Source organism: Lonchura striata, chromosome 2 (genome assembly GCF_050655825.1).
Source record: "Lonchura striata isolate lonStrDom1 chromosome 2, ASM5065582v1, whole genome shotgun sequence".
Classification (NCBI taxonomy): domain Eukaryota; kingdom Metazoa; phylum Chordata; class Aves; order Passeriformes; family Estrildidae; genus Lonchura; species Lonchura striata.
The window spans coordinates 82,735,260-82,757,988 of NC_140704.1; the positions used below are offsets into that span (position 1 = coordinate 82,735,260).

The 22,729-nt window shown below is 39.9% G+C and overlaps 2 protein-coding genes across 4 annotated transcripts in view; both read left to right on the forward strand.

Moving 5' to 3' along the window:
• Positions 1-13,278, forward strand: part of RETREG1 (reticulophagy regulator 1) — a 75,065-nt gene extending 61,787 nt beyond the window's left edge. For both annotated transcript variants that reach the window (XM_077785323.2, XM_031503962.3), the window contains exons 5-9: positions 1,688-1,772; positions 2,971-3,108; positions 4,901-4,965; positions 6,082-6,208; positions 9,105-13,278. In XM_077785323.2, the coding sequence (XP_077641449.2) occupies positions 1,688-1,772; positions 2,971-3,108; positions 4,901-4,965; positions 6,082-6,208; positions 9,105-9,616 (927 nt within the window). In that variant the 3' untranslated portion in view covers positions 9,617-13,278. The remainder of the gene's footprint in view (positions 1-1,687; positions 1,773-2,970; positions 3,109-4,900; positions 4,966-6,081; positions 6,209-9,104) is intronic.
• Positions 13,279-13,861: 583 nt separating this feature from the next.
• Positions 13,862-22,048, forward strand: ZNF622 (zinc finger protein 622). 2 transcript variants are annotated; one of them, XM_021545706.3, is made up of 7 exons: positions 13,862-13,893; positions 16,090-16,698; positions 18,107-18,367; positions 19,070-19,232; positions 20,021-20,133; positions 20,977-21,120; positions 21,710-22,048. In XM_021545706.3, exons 2-7 carry the CDS (start codon positions 16,092-16,094, stop codon positions 21,835-21,837), a joined length of 1,416 nt encoding a protein of 471 aa, XP_021401381.1. In that variant the 5' UTR covers positions 13,862-13,893; positions 16,090-16,091; the 3' UTR covers positions 21,838-22,048. The 2 variants fall into 2 exon arrangements, with proteins under 2 accessions (XP_021401381.1, XP_085427800.1); XM_085571674.1 differs by lacking the exon at positions 13,862-13,893 and adding an exon at positions 14,539-14,557.
• Positions 22,049-22,729: the final 681 nt, after the last annotated feature.

Genomic DNA, 22,729 nt, shown 5'->3' on the forward strand with positions numbered 1-22,729 from the left:
TTTTTTTCCTGTGGAGAATATGGGTAGGTAGTCAGCTGGAAAAGCTGTTCACAGTAAAGTTTATAGCAATACAGTCCATCCACTTAACAGCTGTTGGAACTTCACCAGTTGTTCCATGGACTTTTAAACAGAAATTTAAAACGCCATAATTTAATAAAAACTTGAAAAACAAATAAGTAAATAAGCATGTTCCTAAACGTAAACTTTTTTTTTTTCCCTCAAATAAGTGTAGTTTTCAGGAATAGCTGCATGAAGAGAGTTCCTCATATTTTATTGTGGCAATTTTTCTTCTAGATACTAATAGTTGGTGATTTTCCCCTTTTTTACTGGGAAGACTGAGCTGGAGAACCCAGCTCATGAAGAGGCAAGGCAAGAGTAAGGCTTTTTTCCCTCCAGTTTGGAAGAATATCATCATTTAGTTCTAGTCAAAGAAGAAACAGGTTGTTTTTTTTTCCCCAAAGAGAAATATAAATAAAGTAAACATCTATTATTATAATAATAGATTACATTTTTATATTTGTATTGCTAAATACAAGTTAATAGAAAACTACAAGCCCTTTTTTCCTCTTTTAATCTCTCTTAATTTTGCCAGAGAATCTGTTCTGAAAGAAGGCCATTCAGAATTAGCAGATAGAAAGGATGCAGGACCACACTTAAATATTAGCAGTTTAGACTGAGAATACAGATGAGTAACTGGATGAAAAAAATGAAAATTATCGAAGAATGAAAATTATGTAGAAAAAAAAATTATATAAAGAGCAGTTGTATGTTTGGACAATAAAGTCACATTTAAAAGAAGTTTATAGAGAAGTAAGGAAATGTGGTATCAGTAATGTGGTAACATGACAGTAACTGTATGCTAAGAGATATCTAATACTAGTTTAGAAAATACAATTTTGATAGCATGTTTTCCCTTCTTTTCCTTGACCTCATTCTCTAAGCCATGCCATTATTTTACTGCTGTGATTAGAAGCAAATTAGGTAGTAATGCTTATTACTGCAACATTATTTTAATTAATCATATTATTGCAATTCAGCTCCAAAAGCAAATGGATCCTTTCTGCAAACTTTCAACAGATCAGTTGAGCACTATGCAGTGGTGAAAAATGTAGTTATGTCTCAGTCACCACAAAGGCCAAATCTCACATTTTATATTGAAAATTTGGCTCAGCCTTGTCATTAATAGTGGTACTAGAGCAGCCAACAAGCATCAAGAGATTGCTTGCCAGCATATGAGAGAAAATAGTTTCACAGAGTAACACAACAAGGGAGAGAGCTGTAGCTAGAGGAAGGATGTTTTGCTTTTTACACATGCAGCAAGCATGCATTGTCATATTACAATTAGTGAGTTGGGCTTTTTCCTGCATATGAATTGTCCAACCTATTTTCACACTATGAAGGTATAATTTCTAGTAATTTTAGCAGTAAACATGAGCTTGTTAAAGCTTTACAGTAAATGAATAAAAATAGCATATTTTTATGGTAGAAGAGGGGATGCATACCTAATTATCCAAAATGGACTGTTTGATGCGTATTTTCACCAAAAGTGTTAATTCCCAGTTTTTAAAAACAAACTTCAATTTTGCACTGCATTCTACATTTTATTAGCATGCAACATCTTCCTTTTGCAAAATGACCTAATAATTTAATTGAAAGTGTTAATGGTGTATTTTAATGTTTTTGCCAGTTTTGCCTACTAGTCTGCAGCATATGTACATTTTTCACTGTCTTGGGGAGTTACATTCCTGGAGTTGTCCTCTCCTATGTCTTGTGTAAGTATGGTCTTTTTCCAGTCATGATTTGGGTGTGTGTGTAGTGTTCATTATTTGGTCTCTCTGTAGGGACTATTTATTTATTTATATTTTTACTTGTTTACACACTTGTGAAAGTTTGCAGAAGACACCAATCTCTGTGGTGCAGTTGACAAGTCTGAGGGATAAGATGCCATCCAGAGGGACCTGGACAAGCTCAAGAAATGGGCCGGCCTATGGGAATCTCATGAGGTTTATCAAGACCAAGTGCAAGGTGCTGCTCCTGGGTTGGGATAAACCCTGGTACCAACCCAGGCTGGAGGATGAACAGATCAGAGCAGTCCTGCCCAGAAGGATTTGGGGGTGCTGGTAGATGAGAGGTTGGACATGACCCAGCCATGTGCACTCACAGTCCAGAGAGCCAAACATGTCCTGGGCTGCATCCAAAGCAGCGTGGGCAGCAGGGAAGGGAGGAAGAGAGGGGATTCTGCTCCCCTAACTCTGTTCTGGTGACACTCCTGGGACTCTCCAGCACAGGAAGGACATGGACCTGTTGAGTCCAAAGGAGAGAACATGGAGATTATCAGAGGGCCCTAGCAGCTCTCCTATGAAAACAGGCTGAGCAAGTTGGGGATGTTCAGCCTGGAGAAGAGAACACTCTGGGGAGAGACCTTTCAGTTTCTAAAGAGGGCTTTTAAGAAAGGTGGGGACAAACATTTGATCAGTGCCTTCTGCAACAGCGCAAGAGGCAGTGGTTTTAAACTGAAGGAGGGTGAATTTAGGTTAGATATAAGAAAGAATTTGTTTACAATGTTTTGTCTAATGGAAGTCAGCTTACAAATTTTTTCAGTGTATTGATTCTGGCACAATGTTGCACAGTCACTTTTGTCAAGTTGAGATATCAAAATCAGACTTAGTCAAGGTAATGATAGATGTTATAATGACCATAAATTGTGTCTTACTGATAATAAAAAATATGTCAATTGGTATGAATATAATGGCATTTTCTGTGATGAGTAGGAATGGCTCCTGAAAGCTGGATTTTATCTTAAAAGTGTCTGACATGGGTATTTCACAATGCATTTTTATTTAAAACTAACTGTATTATGTAAAGTTAGTAGTTATCTTACGCAAAGCATTGTTTAAGCTTTTTGAGTAACTTCTTGTACGGCAATATTTCAATATCATTTTTTTTTTTCTGTCTTCATTTTTATCACAGTATTGTGTGCCTTTTTATGTCCCTTCCTTAAGTGCAATGAACTTGGACAGAAACTGTGCAGCAAAATAAAGGCTGTTCTGATGAAACTAGATTTTGGAATAGTGGAATATATCAACCAGAAGAAAAAAGAGACATCTGGTGAGTATTTAATTATAGTCCCATATATTATTATATAATATTGTATTTCTGTATGCAGAGCATTTAATCTATGTTGCAGAAAGTTTGGTTTGTCCTGAGAAGCCAACTGTAGAGATATTTCTTGCTTTGAACCTGGCTACTGTTATTAGCTTTATAAGGAGTGACAATGTATGTCAAATGTCTGGGTATGATAATAAGGAAATCATTACTTCATGGAAAGAAAGAAGGCCAATTCACTGTATGTTATTAGATGCACTGTTTATAAATTCTCAGAAAAAAACCTACTTGCTGTAAGCCTTCAATGCTTATCTCTCTTTAGATAAGGCAAACTTACCTAGCAGAGAGACTCACTCAAGAGTCTCAAAGTAAGTACATAACAGAATTTTTAATAAGAGACCAAACTGTTCCTGTATCTAAATCTGCCTGGATTTTACTCCCTCCAGAAAAAAAAAAAAAAAAAATTGTTCTCCAAATATTTCAAAAGCATGTAAGAATTGCCACAGGATATCAGCTACAACTTAATCTGAGTTTCTATGTGGAAAGGGGGGAAATCAATTTAAAAGAAAATCTCACATGTCTCACCCAGTATCTTTCTAATACTGGAAACTTTTAGATTTTAAATAGTAAAGCAATTTCAAGGAAAATCTGCTTATGAACAGAGTTAGTTTGTTTCTTGTGCATGCTCCAGTTTTGGTAATTAAACTTTTGTGGTGTAATCACACTACTTGCAGGTAGCCTACCCTTTTAAATTAGTGCTACATCAGTAAACTTAATATCTGCTTTAAAACATGCATTTCTTGTAATCATGATACAATTCCTTATACAATGTATTGTTCCTAGACCCAAGGAGAACCATCATGTGTCTTATCCCCTTCTCTTATATGTAATATGATAGTAATTGAAAATAAGGAATAATGCTTTGGAAATTTTCTTTCATGCTTTATTCTACTTGTTCAGTTTTCAAGTGAAACTGGCAGAGAAGCCAGCACTGGGAAAATTGTTGAGGTTAGGTGCGTTCTTTCCTGCATTTCATCCTCCAGTTCAATTTAACATAGACAAGTTCCCTACCTTGTTTTGCCTCTTGGGTTCACCACATGAGCTCACAAACCCTGTGTTGGCACAAGAGAGGAAAGAGCAAGTTGCTGGAAGAAGCAACCAAGAACACTTTGATTGTGTTTTTAATTTTATATTGGTTTAAAAGATTCTCAGACAAAGGAGTCAAAATTTGTATCTCTGTTTATCTGTAAAGAGCAACATTCTACCAGACTTCAGAGGATGCTTTGTATGCATATTTGCATATGACTGTGAATGCAGGGTAGCTGGGTGTTGGTAGAAGAAGAGGTTTGTGAATGAAGATTACATGCAATTATCAAGAAAATTGCACATTCTCATGTAAAAGTAATGTGGCGGAACAACTACACAGCCTCTTCTAACAACACATTACACCTTTGCATTTTACCAGCAGCGTAGTCTAAAAGAGAGATATCCATTTGACAGGGCAGATGACATTCTAGTGAGCAACAGAGACTCCTGAAGAAAGTATAGTGCAGGTAAACAGATCTACTGGAATATATTCAGAATAACATTCTTTCTCCCACTGTGGTTGCTGTATTTTGATAAGCAGCCAGTCTCTCAGTCAGGCTTGTTTCCCTGGTAGCATAGCACATAAATTATGCACTGTGTCAGCAGGTGGAGAGTTATTGTGCTACACAAGATGTGTGACAGAGAACACACGCTGAACCTGGAAATCCATTGTCATGAGCAGGATAAAAATATATATTTTTTTTTTCAGAAACAGCAAAAACAAGACCCACAGAAGATGACAGTGAATTAGACATATCAGCTCTGTGTCCTAAGGTGACTTTTTTTCAGTCAGCCCTGTCTTGCTTTTAAAATCTATATAGATAATGGGAAGCTATCTAGATTGCTGTCTCTGTTCTTCTGTGGAAGACTTTGCCCTCCTCAGGAGGCTGTTTTCCTGAACTAAGCAGTATGTTTTAGAAGTGATTTGCAGTCTCCACCTTTAGCCTTATACTAATCAACCTACTGCATTTGTGACTTCTGGCCTTCAAGGTAATGGTTTCATTGCCCTCCTGAGTTAAGAATGTGTTTATTTTGTATTGGCTTTAGAATGATTACATTAATATTTAAAAGCAAAGATGGTTACTTTTATTTCCAACACTGAAATTGCAGTTGATTTTTATCAAATGAAAATACAAAATGGAAACATTAATAGAAAGCTATAGTGGTTCCATGTAATTTTTCAGATATTTTTGTAAACACTTGTCTAATAATTTTCAATGATGGTGTAAATAGGTATATTATCTATAAAATCTTTCTAGATATGTACGAGAACATTCAAATTTCTCATTTTTCTTCTAGTATTCTAAATGACTGTATGGCAAAGCTTTTTCTGTTATAACAAGAATATCAGTCAAATCCTATTAAAATAATTTTAATAGGAAATATTATGCAATATTTGATCAGTAGTGTATAAAGCCTGACTTTGACAGGGATTGCTTTGGAGGTGGTTTTGTGCTGGGGGAAAAAAGAAAATATCCCATGGGATAAACATTTGTAGCTGACATAATTAAATATTGTTCAATAAATTGGTAAAGGAAAAATATATTTTTGTTCCACTAATTGTTGATGGTCTTATAGATGTTGGGCTGGTTTTTCTGGTCCAGGTTTACTCATTTTGTTACATTAAACACATTTTGTATTTGCAGGCTCATTTTGCTTTCATTACAGTAACTGGAATTTTCTATGCTTCTTTAGTATAATACAGCCTTTAGTTATTACAAAGAGGGATGCTTCTAAGCATTGTATAGTATTTTCATGTTTATTCAATTAAGGCTTAAAGAGGAGGTGATTTATGTTGCTAGGGATTTTTTTCAATCTCTAATCATTGGCTTTCTGTAGTGTGATTTTTTTAAAAATATAATACCATGTATGGGACTATTTTCTGTGTAGGTTAGTCCTGCAATTGTTGCCAAAGAGCTGTCAGTATCTGACACAGATGTCTCAGAAGTATCCTGGACTGATAATGGGACCTTTAACTTATCCGAGGGGTATTCTCCACAGACAGACACATCTGATGGTATGTAACAGTTTAATCTATATCACCAGTGGATTCCAGACATAAAAGTTACCTCAAAATTATTTGAGGCCAGAAGGTTCTGGGGTTGTTGCTTTTCTCTCTGAAATGAATTTAAGGTTAATCTTAGTGTTTTGTATACTTTTGGATATATCTTGTGTAAGAACTGTCTTCATCTTAAAAATGTTCATGTACATCAGCAAGTGTCTAAATAAATAAGTAGTGCCTGGTAAAAACCAACACATTCAATACATGCCAGATGTAGCACTCTCTTCTACCAAACCTTTTAAGCAAATAAACCTTTTAAAATTGCTACCATTGGTTTTGTGGGTGAGCTAAGCAAATAAAAGCTGAGAAAGAAGCAGTGAATACAGTTAAATAGCCAATTAAAGAAAGTATTATCGGTGTTATCAGGTTTTACTACTAGAAATTAAGACAGCCAGCAATGAGCCTATGAAGACTTAGACTAGGAAAAGATTCTCAAGCAGATTCTCAAAAGATTCTCTTGTCTTGATCTTCACCAGAAAAAAGTTATTACTTTTTACAGACCAAGCCATCAGGAAACACTTTGCTGGAATAAAGATTAAGGACGACAGTAGTTTGATGTAATCTCACCTGTGGATCTGTTGCTCTGCTCATCTTGCATTTCTCCTAGGAAAAGTTCCTTGTAAATGGCAAGCAGGTGATACTACAGGCCAAATTAATAATTTAAGTTATTTTCCTAAAATTTCAAGTTATAAATGGGCAGCATTGTATGCTCACAGAACCATAAGTTGTAAAAAGCAATTGTCATTCATCTCATCTATCTTCTCATCTAAAGCAGGTTCAAAGCTCTTCATTAAAGCTTTATGAAGTTTCTCAGGGCTGTGACCACTTGAATTCTGAACACCTCTAGTGGCAGAGATTCAGCAACTTCCCTGGAAAGCCTTTTTCAATATTTGCTTACCCTCATGATGAAGAGGTTTTCTTCTCATAGTGAGTCAAAATTTCCCCATGTTCCAGTTTGTGTCAGTTTACTCTGATCCTTTTACTGTGCACTAGAATAGTCGGGCTCATCTTCTCTCTACCTTCCCATTCAGCAGTTAAACTGATTCCCCATTTGCTATCTTCTTTTGGGGCCAAACAAGGCCCATTCTCTCAGTGTCTACATACATCCTGTTTTCTAGACCCCTAAATAATCATGTGGGTCCTCCATGGGATTCATTGTCTGTCTAAGACTAGAGATGTCAAAACTGGGTAAAGTACTTCAATGTGTACTCTCAGTTGCTGAATAGAGGAGGAAAATCCCTTCCACTGACTTTCTGCCTTCAGTTTTGCTACTAGAGCTTAGTATGTTTGGCCTTCCTTGCTACAAGGGCATACCACTGATTTGCTGCCTACAGAGCTTTTTCTGGAAAGCTGCTTTTCTTGTTGCCCCCAGCCTATACTGATGTACAAGTTATTCCATCCCAGATGCAAGACTTCACATTTGCTTTTGCTGAATGTCATTATGTTCCTTTTCTGCCTATTCCTTTCTCCAGCCTGTTGAGGTCCCTTTGAAGGCATCCTGACCTCCAGAATATCAAATACATGTGTCCCACAGCAATTCCTTTCTGCCCATGAACTTGCAGAGTGCCCGTCATCCAAGTCATTAATAAAAACTTTGAACAGTGCTGGTTTCAGTCCATGTGACAGACACCAATAACCAGCCTCCAGCTGTAGCTTGTGTCACTGCTGAAGCCTTTGACCCCTGCAGTCCAGCCACTTTTTCACCGACCTTACTGTTCTCTTACCAAGTTTGCTCACCAGCTTGGCTGTAAGGATCATGTGGCAAACTCTATTCAAAGCCGTGCTAAGTGAAAAATAACATCATCTCTTCTTCTCCATGGAGCATTTCAGCAAATGGGACATACACAGAAGTGCCAGACCAAATGGGATACATTCGAGGACTGGCTCATCTCCTGTCAAAGTTCTGTGCATTTGGGCCACCACTTTGCATGCAGCACAACCCTCCTCACCTTCCCAGCCTGTCTTTACTAAAGAAAATGGAGAAAATGACATATAAGTAATTTTTAGGATTTATTTCCTTAACCCTTATAAATGCTCCTACAACAAGCTCCTATTGCTTGTTTTCATAGAAAGTAAGTTCACACTGATTACTTTTTACCTTCTCATTCAAATATTTGATGAAAGTATTCACTTGTGCTGATTTAGGCTCTCCCACAGGCCATGTACTCCACATGTAAAACATACATGGTATGTTTTACACATTTCTAACAACGAATATTGTGTCATTCATTAATGCAGCCTTTAAAATCTAATGTTGATTACTTCCTGCTTTTTATCCTCTTGACAATATGAAATAATTCTAATCATCTGAAGAGCTTCCATTTTCTGTTTCCTTTTTAATACAAGCATTGGCCAAGAAAGGAAAAAAAAATTAGTCTTTACATTGGTTTTATACTTTATTTAAACAGATAAACATTCTTTCTATTACTTCATATGCATGTTAAAAGCTTGTAACACATCCTTACATGTTTACATATTTGTAGTTTATATATATTGTGAAGAGAAATAGATTTTAGGACTTCATGTGGTTGGTATATTTAGATATAGCTGTGCTGAAGATTTTCATGGGTTATTTCATTACAGATAGATACCTAAAAAAATTAACTTAAAAAAGTTATTTTGTTCAAATAGTTAGGTTGATACCAGCTGATTTGTGGTGCTAGATTTATGACCTCAAAACCATTTTGTTTTAGATGTCACACAAAGCTCCTTCTAGTAGTGAACTACTAGTGTAGGGATTAGTAAATGTATTCAGAAGAGCACTTGCTACTCGCATTGTTACATGTGGCTGCCTTTTGGGGAAACCTTTTGTGAGTGCTAATGCTGTTTTCTTCTGTTAAACCTGTAATAGATTTTGACCGACCTAGTGATCATGAAGAAGCTTTCGCTAGAGATCTTTTAGAGTTTCCCTCTTTAGAAAATGGTGCCAGCACAAACGATGACGACGACTCAAGCATCAGTTTGCCCACCCAGCAGAAACGAAGGAAAGAGCAAACTGATGTCAAGGCAGATCATGCTTCCAGACAGAGTAAAGAGAGACCATCCACTGCAGGGCTGTCCTTGCCTTTGACCAGTGACCAAACTTTTAATTTAATGAGTGGACTTCCTGGTGATGTCATCATGGCTGCAGTGTCTGCTGCCATCAAGGACCAGCTGCAGGCCCTACAGCAAGCTCCCTCACAGGCAGTGCCCAGTTTGAGCGAGGAGACAGACACAGAGGAAGCCGATGACTTTGAACTGCTTGACCAGTCTGAGCTAGAGCAGATTGAGAAAGAATTGGGACTTTCACAAGGTCAAGAAGCAGAATCCCAGGAAAAGAAAAAGTCTTCAGGCTTCCTTTCAAATCTGCTTGGAAGTCATTAACCTTGAAGTTGCAGCTGGTAACACAGAAGAAACTAAACATAAAACACAAAAAAAACCTACCATCAAATACTACAAAACAGAAACAAAAAAAAGAAGAAAATTCTGAGCTGTAAGCTTTAACTATCCCTTTAGATGTGTTGTAAAAATTTTCCTTATGTAGAATGAATTAACTGGATAAGTATCAGCTAATACTGATACTTTAATGTTTCTGGTAGTTATACCTCAATGTAATAGCATGGAAATGAATTCTCTATCCACTTTTTGGTTGCAAATGTGTGGTGGAAATCAGTTGTTCAAAATAGCTTGGGGAGAGATTTCTTTTACCATTTTGCCAACCATCTATTTTGGGGTCCTCAGCCAGATTTCCAGTATCAGCAGTTTATTTACTCTAGTTTTCCAAACATGTAATACAATTAATGACTCATATTGTGAGGGCAAGTTACTAGAGGGCTACAGTAAGATGAACTGTATCTCACCTCCTTCAATCCTACCAAAAAGTATGGATCCCTGCATTATAGTAGTGCATCTACTATATATGAAACACATTAACTGACACAGTTCGAGTTTAAATATAAACCCCCAAGATTTCATACTTAAAATATTTGAATTATTTTGGATATGATAATGTATTTCCAAGTTTTTTGCTGTTATAGGCTTGTAGAGTTGTAAAGTGGCATGTTATATGACCACCTGCTGTGTTCCTTGATGGAGTCTGGTCCTTGGCAGTATTGCCCATGTGAAGTCAGCCAATTAAACTTTATGTTTAAAAGTTAATATTGTGTAAACTGAACAACCTTTTTGGGAGCAGGTGGGGGTAGTTATTGTTTGGAGTAGGGATTAGAGATTAAAAAAAAAAGCAAAAAGTCTTTTTAGGTGCCACTTCCTTAATTTTAGATTCTGTAGGTTTTGGATTGGCTTTTTTTCCCATGATAGCTGCTTCCACTTGCAACAAAAGTTTTGTTGCAAGGTGATTATTTATACTTAGAAGCATTTGGGGAGGTCAGTTGCTAGAGAAGACACTGAGAATATTCTTCTTGGCATGTAATTTAAAACAAAAAAAGAACTTGTTTAAATTATTTGCCAGTTTAAAGTCCACACATGCCCAGTGAGTGGCATGGGATTAAAAGCAGATAACTTATTTTTCTAGGGCTATTTTGTTCACCTGTGACAAAACTGCATTGCTATATGAAGCAATAGTAATACAAGAGACAGTAAGAAATAAAGCTAGCTTTTTTGATGTGATGTAAACCAGTAGCAAAGTTGAGGGACCATGTCAGCTGCTACTACTACTCAAGTAAATTTCCATTTGCTAGCATTTGAAGAGGTAAATACTGTCATCTAGGACCGTCAAAAAGTACAGCAACAGATGATAAAAATCTTCCACTAACATATAAACCTGTGTTTGAAATTCACTCTGTATTTTTTTTTCATTTTGAGGTGGAAGAATAGGCAGATGGCCAAAAGAGTATAGTAAAAGGAAGGATGCCAAGATGTTTTGACACTAGCTTTATTGTTGCTTGTGCTTTTTGTGTCAGTAATGCATATTGACTGTGTTTGCTGTCCTTTACCAGTAAAAGGGTACGCCTGTGCCTTCATTATCAAATACATTATGAAATAAGTGGATGCTGGATATAGATCCCACAAGACACAGCTTTCAAATTACAATATCTCAGCACCTGAGTTTCTGGAAATCATTAGAAAACATGGCCCACATCACTTCCACAGAATTAGTTGCTAAGTTTTTTCTTTAGCTTTCACCAGATTGTTCTTCTCATTTGGAAAAAACAAATTAAAAAAAAATCAAATACTCAACCAAAATTTAAAAAAGCTTTTTTTGAAAAATCAGTGAGTTTAAGAAGTTCTCAGATGACTTAGCCTCGTTTCCTTGCCACACGTTTAGGACAATCCGTACAGTTAAAAGAGTACAAATCCAAGTTGCTGATGAAGGATGCCCAAACAATTGTGTGCTTCCTGTTCCAGGAGTACTGGTGCCAGAAGGGGAAACAGGCTGCGGGACAGGGAGAGGCAGGAGGGAGGGAGCAGTCCTTCACAGGCTTTTCTGGAGCAGATTGGCAGGACAGACTAGCTGGCTGTCAATGGTGGCATTGAACAGTGTGCACTTTATTGTTGTTTTATGGAAAATACTCATGGTTATGAAAGTATGTAACACAGGGGCACTCTTCTAGAATAATAGATTAGATCAGAAAGAAAAGCAGTTGGAGGAGTTTCTCAGACTGGTTTCAAGATAGGTAGATTGATTGTTCTCCAGTATGACTCTTTTTTTTTTCCAGAAAGAAAAAAACAACCAAAACTTGAACAAATAAATCATTAAAGTTAGGGACATAGTTACTTATCTGAGAGTTTTTAGATTTTTTTTTTCTGCTGTCATGATAGTTACATTCAAGCCCCTAAATACTATGTAATGGGAAGGATGTAATTCTGTAACATTTAATATTCTTCCTCAGGTAGTAAAAAGATGTCTAATTTTCTGCAGGAAATTATCTCTTCCCTTCCACACAACCACATGTAAGAAACACTTTGCATGGACACAATACATTCCACTGCCAGCAGTTCGCAAGCAAAACGCAAAGAAAATGTTTCTCTCCTTTGTGGATCCTCTCCACGGTGCCCTCAGTTGGAAATCCCTTGAAAAAACTTCCTTTTGCTGTATTATAGTAGCAGCCAAGAAACGGCAGTTCCTTAGAAATTCCTGTCACAATGGTCTGCAGTATCTTTCCTACGGAGCATTGTTGTCACCTTCCCATCCTTCAAATGGAATGGCTGGGCAGGAAGCCAGGCAAGGGGGTATAAGGGAACACATAGCTTTGAAACATGCGGTCTTTCTATGGAAAATCCTTGCATGTGATTGCCAGTCAAAAGGCACACGGGCAGCGTAGACGGCATAGTGTGAGCCCATGCCATGGGGTAACTGTGTGATCCTGCCTTGCACCTGGGATCGGTGCTGCTTGTGTTATGTGTGTGTGCACTTACCTGGCAGTAAAGGGCTCACCCTCTTGTGCCTTGCAGTGGCTTCTTTACGCATCCTGATGGAAGAAAAGCACATATGTCAGGGCAGGGATGCAGGCCACTCTTTTGTACTCTGAAAATTTCCCCTTGTGTCAGCAGTACACGAGTGACAGGATCACCATCAGATTGGTGGCCTTTGGTGTGTCAAATCCAGTGCAAAACCACCTGTTCCCAGAACACAGGGTTTCCATGCATATGTACCACACACTTAACTGACCACTCTTCTGTTTGTTGGAAAAAAATGCTGTTCTATGCAGAGGAGGTTAAATAATTGTAACCCAAAGTAACAGGATCTGAAGAGATACTTGTTCTACTTGTTCTGTGTTCATTGTGCACTTTTGCCAGGCTGTCTCAGCTTTCTGAACAAATAAATCCCTGTAGTCTCCACATCTGTTCTCACCACATGAGCAGCGTCGCAGTCCGTGAGTAACCTCCACCCAGACAACCAGAAAGTGGAGAATTACAAAATGTCCGTATTTAAGTATTCTGCAGCACTTTACCTGCCTGATCACTGTTTTGTAAACATGGAACTATTATATTGATTGTTTTAATAAATATATGTTAGTTTTTATCTTTTATCATCTCATCATCGTGCATTTGCTCCCAGAAATGGAAATAAACCCTATACCAACAAACGGGGTGACCTTATCACTCTCTACAACTACCTGAAAGGAGGTTCTAGCCAAATGGGGTTTGGTCTCTTCCCCCAGGTAACCAGTGACAGGACAAGAAGACAGTCGTAAGCTGCAACCAGGGAGGTTTAGGTTGGTCATCAAGAAGAATTTCTTCACGGGAAGGACGATCAGGTACTGGAATGGGTTGCCCAGGGACCCGGCGGAGTCACCGTCCCTGGCGGTGTTCCAGGACAGACGGGGCGTGGCACCGAGTGCCGTGGTCTAGTTGACAAAGCGGTGTTCGGCCGCAGGTTGGACTCGATGATCGGAGACATCTTTTCCAACCTTATTCCGTGAAAACAACCGAACACACAAACCAAAAAGAAACACCACCGAACCAAACCCAACCAACGGGAGGCGAAGAGCCCCCCCCGGCCCGGCCCGGCCCGGCCCGGCCCGGCCCGTGGAGCGGCGCTCCCGCCGCCGCCGCCGCGTCCCTTCGGGCGCCGCCCGTGCCCGCACCCTCCGGCCGCCAGGGGGCGCGCGGGCCGTCCCACCGGACGCCGCGCGGCCGCTTCCTGCCCGCGCGCCCCGCCCCGCTCCCGGCGTTGCCCCATTGCACTCTACCGGCCGCAGGTGCGTGTCCCGGCGGGATAGCACGGGATGGGACGGGACGGCACGGCATGGCATGAACCGGCCCAAGCCGGCGCGAGGAGCGGGAGGCAGGCGGCGTGGTCCGGCCGAGCCGGCTGCGCTCCCTTGGGATGCATGCTCCCTGTGATCCCGGCCAGGTCCACGCCTGGCCTAGTGGCTTCCGGCTGCTGCCTGCACCCTGTCTTATCTCTTGGGGGTTTTTTTGGTTGTTGTTTTTTTTTTTTTTTTTTGGGGGGGGGGCGTGTTTTTTGTGGTTGTTGTTTGTTTGTTTGTTTGTTTTTAGTATTTATTTTTCTATAGGTTTTGCCCAAATTTTAGTTGTCTGTGTCTGGCACACCTGGCTTGTGCCAGAATTCGGGACACGGGCTTAGTTTAAATCCAACCGAAGGCAGCTTAAAATCAGCCGTAATAAAGAGCCTCAAGGGAGATCGCCATTTGGCTGGAAGGGCTTGGCTGTGCTGCGGGCTTGTGGGTGCCTGGGGTTTGGTTTTCCTGAGCTCCACACACTGCGGGACTCGGGGCTTCGGTCCTGGCGCTTAAAACGGGAGGGGAAAATGCAGGCGGGTCACGGGCAGGTGCTGTGTAACTACATGGGATTTCTCCGTTTCCTGCAGTTTGACTTGTGAACACGTCTCCCATAATAGAGGTGAAGGTTTATGGCTTTAGCTTCTCTTAGTTACACACCTCTTCTTCTAAGCTGCTTTCTTTGGGTGGGGCGGAGCGGGGGGAGGTTGTGTGTTGTTAAATGCCCCATGTTATTATTTCACATTTCATTAAATGTGGTAATGTAGCGTGTAGCTTCTGTCTGTCCGTCACGGACGGAGCGTTCTGCCGTAGGGTCCAGCAAGGGGCTTGTCACCCACAGCCAGCGTGACTCTGAGTCAGCGACTTATGGCAAAGGTTGGATCTTGGCTGGGGAGAAGGCCAGGGAGCGCTCCAGGTGGCAGGGGAACGCCTCAGGGAATACTTGGGATCTGTCAGGAAGCAGAGAGCACTTTTTTCCTGAAACACAAAAAGCAGCTGTTATATTGAGTAGATGCTTACAGTACTCCAGATGATCTGGCCTTTATTTACTGCATCCCCCTTTCACTATTGCACTGTAAATAGCACAAGCAGTAATAAGTAAGGAGCCCAGTGGTTCCAGGGAATGTGCATTTCATAATGTGTGTTTTGACTCTATATTCACTGCTACTCCCTTTTAGTAGCTTCAGGGAGGGACTGCTTTTCCTCTCCCTGCTTTCAGACCCCCTCATCCTGATGTATTATTTCTTTTTTCTCCAGTTTAAACCATAGTTTTTCTAAATCAGTTAAACAATGAGGGTGTTTTCTCTGAACTTCAGTGTGGGAAATGAATTTTAGAGATTTTTTTGCTTTTGGAGCATTTATTTTTTTTGCTCTTTGCTTTTGGAGCATTCAATTGATTCCATCAACTTTGTTTTAAAAAAAATGAAAAAGCTAAGTTTCATTAAGCACTGAGAAGGAAGGAAATTTATGGATCTGGAAAGGACAGCATCAGTGGACAGTGTGGAGGGAGATCAGGGTAAGCAGTGGCTTCAATTGCTAGATCTAGGCATGACTGACTGCATCTACAGATGAACAGCTCTGCAGGATAAAGTGTTGTCAACACTACATTGCTCCAAAGTAGCTAAGAAAGCTTTCTTTTTTAAATGCGGTAACTATTTTTTTTTCCATTTAAAAAGGCTGTGGAAAATAGATAATAGACTGTAAGCAGATTTTCCCTTTTTACCCTTGTTTCTGAGGAATCACTGGTCTCCTCAAAGTCTTACAGTTGGCAGAACATGGGCTTGTTAAGAACCTCTAGTCACTGATCTTTAGTGAAAAGCATAGAGCTTTTGAAATACTGTTGCTGTGAGTGGGGGCCCTCTCATACATCCCAGTCCTAGCAGGCACAGCGGGTTCTGCATCCAGGGCTGTGATATGCAGCTGCTGTTGTGGTACAAGTAAACTCAAAGTCTTTTGTTTATAAGTTTCCTGTCGTGCTCCTGCCCGTGAATACTGCACTCATTGCTGATGCTGGTGTTAATAAATGTTATTCTGTGCAAGAACTGTGTGTCTAACATTGCCTTAAAAGAAGGTTGTCAGGATGTTGTGTTGGGGCTTTTTTGTGTCTGTTACTTAATGTTTTTAGCATGATTTTATTTTTTTGCCATATTCTAGTAATGGCCACCTACACTTGCATCACTTGCCGTGTGGCTTTCAAGGATGGTGACATTCAGCGTGCCCATTACAAAACCGACTGGCATAGGTACAACCTGAAGCGTAAAGTTGCTGACATGCCTCCTGTTACTGCTGAGAATTTCCAAGAGAGAGTCCTGGCACAGAGGGCAGTAACAGAGGAGCAGAACAAAATCACTGCCACTTACTGCACAGTGTGCAGCAAGAGGTTCTCCACCTTTAATGCTTATGAGAATCACCTGAAGTCCAAGAAGCACCTGGAGCTGGAGAAGAAAGCTGTCCAAGCTGTCAGCAAGAAGGTGAAAATATTAAATGAGAAGAATCTGGAAAAGGGGCTGGCCCCAGAGAGTCTAAACAAAGATGAAATGAACACAGCTATTCAGCAAGCCATCAGAGCCCAACCATCTTCATCTCCAAAGAAGACACCTCTACCTCCTAGTAATGTGAGTAGCTCTCCTGTTTCCAGGGAAAGCACCAGCTTGTCCCAGAGCAGAGAACGACCAGAAATACCTCCACGGCTGCAGTGGTTTGAACAGCAAGTAAGGAAGCTGGCCAAGCAACAAGCAGAGGAAGAAGAGGATAATGAGGAAGGTAAGGCAGTAAACACACTGACAGCAGATAGCAGATAGCTTGGGGTAAGCTATGGTTTCAGCAAAAGCTTCCTCCTACTTCTGTGCAGTGCAGCATTTTCCATCACAGAAGGTCTTGATGTTTAAATTTTCAGTTTAACAAAGGATTTAAGGGTGGCCCATGTTTGCAGTCAAGGCATGTTAGTGTCTGAACTGCCAGCTGTTCAACTTGCAGACAGACACTAATGCATGTAAAGATTGAGTATAAAAAGTCACTAGTATATTTATATAATAGAGCAGTATTTCCCACATAAAATGTCAAAGGAAGTTACATTTAAAGAAGGCTAATGTAACAGGTTTCCTCAAAGTTACTTCTGAAAAATAAATGAACAAAAATCCAATTATGATCATTTGCTATTGTCCCAACTCATTTCCTGATTTGTTGATCGGAGGTGGGACTGTGCTTGATTTTGTTTTCCTTTGCCCACCAAGACTGGAGGAGAAAGTTTGCTCTTTAACCTGTGTGGCATCACTTCTCAGCGTTTTGATGTCTGTGTTAAAATGGGTTTAACAGTTGCCACCCCAGTGGCCTTTTTCTATGAATACAGCTCTGTGTAGGAGGTTAGCCTGGAAAGCAGATAGCTGAAAAGATCAGAGCTTCAGAATTTCCTGAAAAGAGTTATTTTTAACCTTTTATTTCAGAGCTGTAGTTGACGGTGCAGCTCCAAACACATCTGTTGGAGCAGTTGAATGGGGTGATTGAGCTGTAGCAATGGGACAGGTATGAATGAGATGGAACTTCATTCCAGCTTCTGAAACCCCTGTGTCACGTTACTGGATCTGTTACAGCAGTTTTGTGCTCTTGAAATTTCAGTTGCAGTTCAGTGAATCTGTTTTACATGAGAAGAAACATTTACCTCTGAACATACATTGTAATACATAAACAAGAAGCCAGCTTGCACCTCTCTAGTGTTAATGTATTAGTCATAAATTGTATTGCAAAAATCTTAGTAGGTTTCTGAATGTTAACTGTTCTTTTAGGTGTGTGAACAGGAGTGTGTTTTCCTCACTGCTGGAAATTAGTATTTTCCTGATGTCACCAGAATTGTCTTTTTTCAGTGAGCCATGCTTGTGTTCTTGCACTGTGGTGAATTAAATTTAAGGCCTAGAAACAGCAGTGAAGTGTTAATAGTTGAGAAAATGGAGGGGGGGAAGTATCAGAACTGCCAACATTTTTTATGAGTGACCTTTTGCTTTGCTGTACATCTTAAAAAAAGTCTTTTACTGGCAATGGTAAATTCTTGCACCTGGAAGTGACTGTGTGGCACTTAGCTGTAAGAAAAAAAATGCAATATGTTCTATGATGGCTTTTTCACTTTGCTTGGAAAAAGTATAAAATAAATATGTTTTTTTAAAACTTTCTTTAAAAGACTGGGAAGATATGGATTCTGATGAAGACATTGGCTCTGATGAAGAGATGGAAAGTGTGGAAGAAGAAGAAGAAGAGGAACAGCAGGCAGAGGCTGAAAGCATTCCTGCTGTTGGGGCCATACCAGTCACAGACTGCTTGTTCTGTCCCCATCACTCAAGATCTCTCACAAAAAATGTGGCGCATATGACAAAAATCCACAGCTTCTTTATTCCAGACATCGAGTATATTGTGGATCTCAGAGGACTAATCAAGTATCTTGGTATGACTGAATATGCTCTAATTTTTTGTCAGGATAATTATATAATGATAGTGCTTATTTTCATTTGGATATGACACCAAATGTTTTGGTGTGGGTTGCTTTTTTTTTGTCCGAGTGCTGTCAATATTTTGATCATGAGCAGGACCACAGGCTTTCCAGAGAGAATGAGAGAAAACTTGGATGAGCAAACATGGCCATGTACCCTGTATGTCTCACATAGTTTTCTGAGGTTGAGAAAGTTGTTCACATAACGTGAAATTTGGGACAGAATTTTGTTGCTAAAGTGTGCATATAAACTGTGTTGTCCTACCAGTGAGTCACAAGTATTTGTCTCTTTGGTTTACAATAGTTGCAAGAGAGCTAAAAGGAAAAAATGTATCATCCTTCAAGTCTAAAAATAATAGTGAGAATAAAATCACTTTGGAGTATTTGATAGAAAAATGTATTGGAAGTGTGAAATTTGTTACTGAGAATACTGAATGACCCATACCTTGTCACAAGAAATCTTTAAATGGCCAGACTTGTACCTGGTGGCACCATATAGTCAAGGCATAGGAACAGCAGGGCTATCCTGGAAATTAAGGGCTTGAGGCTCCTCTTAAGTTATCTGCCTGCAAGCTGGGAAGGCTTTGTCACAGAAATGTTAATTACTGACTAGGGAGATTTTGTTCAGACCATTAGAAATGCCAATGTTTTCTGCAGGAGAGAAAGTCGGCGTTGGGAAAATCTGCATCTGGTGCAATGAAAAGGGGAAATCCTTCTACTCTACGGAAGCAGTCCAAGCTCATATGAATGATAAAAGCCACTGCAAACTCTTCACAGATGGAGATGCTGCTCTGGAATTTGCTGATTTCTATGATTTTAGGTGATGTAATTTCTCTTTGAGTGGGACACAGATGGGGATAGACAAAACAATAGTTAAATATTACATTAGAAACTATTATTCATTCTCAAAATTTAATGGTGTTTTGGGTTCCAGTACTTACTTTGCATTGCTGGTTCCCCATTCTTTTAGGTAATCGTAACAAGAAGATTTGTTGTCTTCTTTTGTGACTATTATTACCAGTCCTACATCAAAGTACATTTTGAATTCTATTTTCTGTTTGCTATTACTGAATTGAGATTTCAGTGCACCAGCAGAGGCCATAAAAGGGCATAAATGTCTTTCCCACTACCTTATAAACAGATTGTGGACTTAAGACCTACTGTGGGTTTCTTACATAAATTTCATTGTATAACTGGAGTTGAACAAGACTGCCTTGATTTAGAGGCTCTGGTTGAGCTTGCTGCAACTTAGCCTAAGCTGTGTTCATTTTAGTCAGAAATACCTCACATGATGATAGGTGGAGCTTCTTGGTGCTCTCATTCAGTAGCTGTGCAGAGCTGGTGACCTGCACTGTGGTGGGCTTTCAGCATTAAGTCACTGTTAAGTTGCAGCTGCAGAGCTGTGCTGAGTTGCAGAACAGGGTGGAGGAAAGGGATTCCTTGTCTCCAGGCTCTGTTCAGTGCAAAGTTCTAACATTAGGAACTCTTAAGAGCAAGGCAGGTGAAACACGACAATATTTGTGCCTTGCTGTAGCCGCACATCATGGTTCTTTTGTCAAGTAAGTCTGAACAGTTGTGACTGCTCACCATGTTTAAACTCTTCCACAGGAGCAGTTATCCTGATCATGAGGATAGGAAGGATGTGGAGGGTCTTGGAAAGCACTCATCAGAGAAAGAGTTGGATTATGATGATGACACCATGGAGCTCATCCTTCCATCAGGTGGGCACAGCGTTTGTGTTACAACTTACTTCCCCTGCACTTCCCATATCTGCCTCCAGTACCTGCAAGACTGGCCATTGTTGTGTTTTCCTCTGGGAAGGGAGAAGGTAGTTTTGCATTTTGGGGTTATAGCCTTACTTCCCATTATTTTCATGGCCAAGCAGTTCAGCTTCTTCAGCACTTATGGATATGGGACTTGGGCAGTGGGTTGCTTTGCCCATTTTACATCTTCATTGTCATGTGACTCTCATGGTTTACTCCAGCAAGAGTTTCCATATTTGAGTGAAACTTGGAGAGGCTATAGCTAAGGTTGTCTAGTATAGGAGTTTTTTGTAGAGAGCCAACTTCCACCTAATTCAGTCAACTAGTTCAGTAAATGAAATTATTAAATAGCCTTTATCTAGTTCAGCATTTGGCACTCTAGCTTTTTTTGTTTGTTTGATAGTTTTGTATGAGGGGACCTAAGCCCTTTTATTCTGAAAAGTGCTGCCAACTCTTCAATTTCACAAGTTTTCCTGAATGTCAACAAGTGGCTTCATTGTTTACTTGAATCAGCATTGCCTCTCTGCTCATTCCACTAATTAAGATTTTCTTTTCTGATAACTGTGTGTTTATTATCTGAGCAGAGGCCCTCTAGAATAGCAGCCCATTTTGTGTTTTTACTTCAAGCAGCTCCTACAGTAATTACATTGATTTCCTAATAATTCTAATTTTTTTAAGGTTCTGGACCCTAAAAAACATTTCTCAGCAGAGGGGTTTTCCATAGTTCTCACAATGTGCTTGAGTATTCCATTTCAGAAGCTGTTTCATGGTGGATAATAAGATGTTCCCTCCTGTGAACAGGTGCCAGAGTGGGTCACCGTTCCTTGATGAGGTACTACAAGCAGCGCTTTGGTGTGACAAGAGACGTGGCTGTTGCAAAAAACAAGAAAGCTGTGGGTCGGGTGCTGCAGCAGTACCGAGCCTTGGGCTGGAAAGGGCAGGCAGGTAAGTGATGATGGGAGAACTTTGCAGAGGAGGAGGCTCTGGGATATCATCACTCTACAATTGCAGAAGTTAATTTTGCTTTACATGTGGGGTTTATGGATTAGTTTGTCTTCCACTCAGTTCATTTTAATTCCTGACATCCACCAGTTATAGGAAGTTTGTTTCTAAAATCCAGTGCAGCTTCTGTGCAAGCTTTTCATTCCATTGTTTGTGATACTTGGTGACTTCCTGAGATGTCTTGGTTTCTGCCTGTCCAAGTAGCTACTTTTGCTATTTAATAATGTAACATAAGTCATGCTTTGACAGAATACTTTTCCAGTTGGGGAACAGACTTGTGGTCTGTATCCACCTTTGAAATACAAGAATCACACTTGGAATGAAAAACAACCTTTTGCCTTAATCACAGTCACAGGTATTTGTAGAGGGAACTGGGCTTTCCCCAGAGAAAAGTGGAAAGAAATGTACCAGTATGGGAAGGAAGACCTATAGGTAACTGCTGAAGTATGTGGGCACATCAGCTGGTTTGCATACAAGCGGTAAGTAAGGTGGCAGACACTGATCCATCTCTATTCCTTCTCTCTCCCTGCAGGGGCCATCTCTGCTCAGCAGTGTGACATGCAGTACCTGCAGAGGATGAAGTCAAAATGGATGCTCAAGACAGGAATGAGTAACAATGCTACAAAGCAGATGCATTTCCGGATGCAAGTCAGATTCTGAGTTCCAAAGAGAGCTGCCTACAACTGGTTATAGGAAGGGGTATTTAATGGTTTCTGGATTGTGAATTCTCTTATTAAAAGGAACTTGGTAGCTATCAAATATTGATGTGTTTGCTGGTGTGTCTTCCTCTGTAAAAAGAAGAATGACAGGGCACTTGTCTTTTCTGAAATAATGGTGGGCCTAATTTAAAAATAAAGTATCTTCATTGGAACATGTGTCAGTGTAGTGATGGCTATGACTGAAGGTACACGCAAAGTCTTGTTGCCCATCTTTGTGTAGCCCATTTCTGGGGGGACAGTTGACATTGTCATTTGTCTGAATATCTTCTGTTTCCAGTTCTACTAACTGGTTGAAGCCAAGAGGAAATCCTAGCTCTAAATTCTTAAGATGAAGTGTATTGAATGTTTTTAGTTGTGGTGCCAGGTGTATTAACTGGTTGTTTTGGAGTTCTAGCTGGCACTATTGAGATGAAAATTTAAGAGCAAAGTTTCCTGGAAGGTTAAGTAATAATTTTTTGAAGAAATGCACTGATGGAAAACATAACTCCAAGAGTAATACTGTCCTCAGAAGCTGACTGTACCTGCCTAATACTCCAGCACAGGGCTGGATTAATAATCTTCAGCATAGTTATTTTACATTTAATGTAATGAATTTTAATTTCCTCATAACTTCTCAAAATTATCCAAACATTTAGATGAATGTTAATCAAACGTTTGCATTTCCTGCATAAAACTCTGAAGATACTGTGGATTACAGTGTTTATTGTTCCCATTCAGTACTGGTGCTTGGTTATCATTTTGCAGTGACCTAAGACATGCATTGGGTGGAACAGGTAGGTTGTCCCACTTAAGCAGGTGAACTGTTGCAGGCTGGTGCAGAGAAAACTTGCATG

What these genes read in the sequence shown, in the direction of transcription:
- ZNF622 (XM_021545706.3), top strand. Translation starts at nt 16,092, where the DNA reads ATGGCCACCTACACTTGCATCACTTGCCGTGTGGCTTTCAAGGATGGT. An exon ending in AGGACTAATCAAGTATCTTG is followed by an intron (nt 18,368 to 19,069) that starts GTATGACTGAAT and finishes TGTTTTCTGCAG; the next exon opens with GAGAGAAAGTCGGCGTTGGG. An exon ending in GGGCTGGAAAGGGCAGGCAG is followed by an intron (nt 21,121 to 21,709) that starts GTAAGTGATGAT and finishes CTCTCCCTGCAG; the next exon opens with GGGCCATCTCTGCTCAGCAG.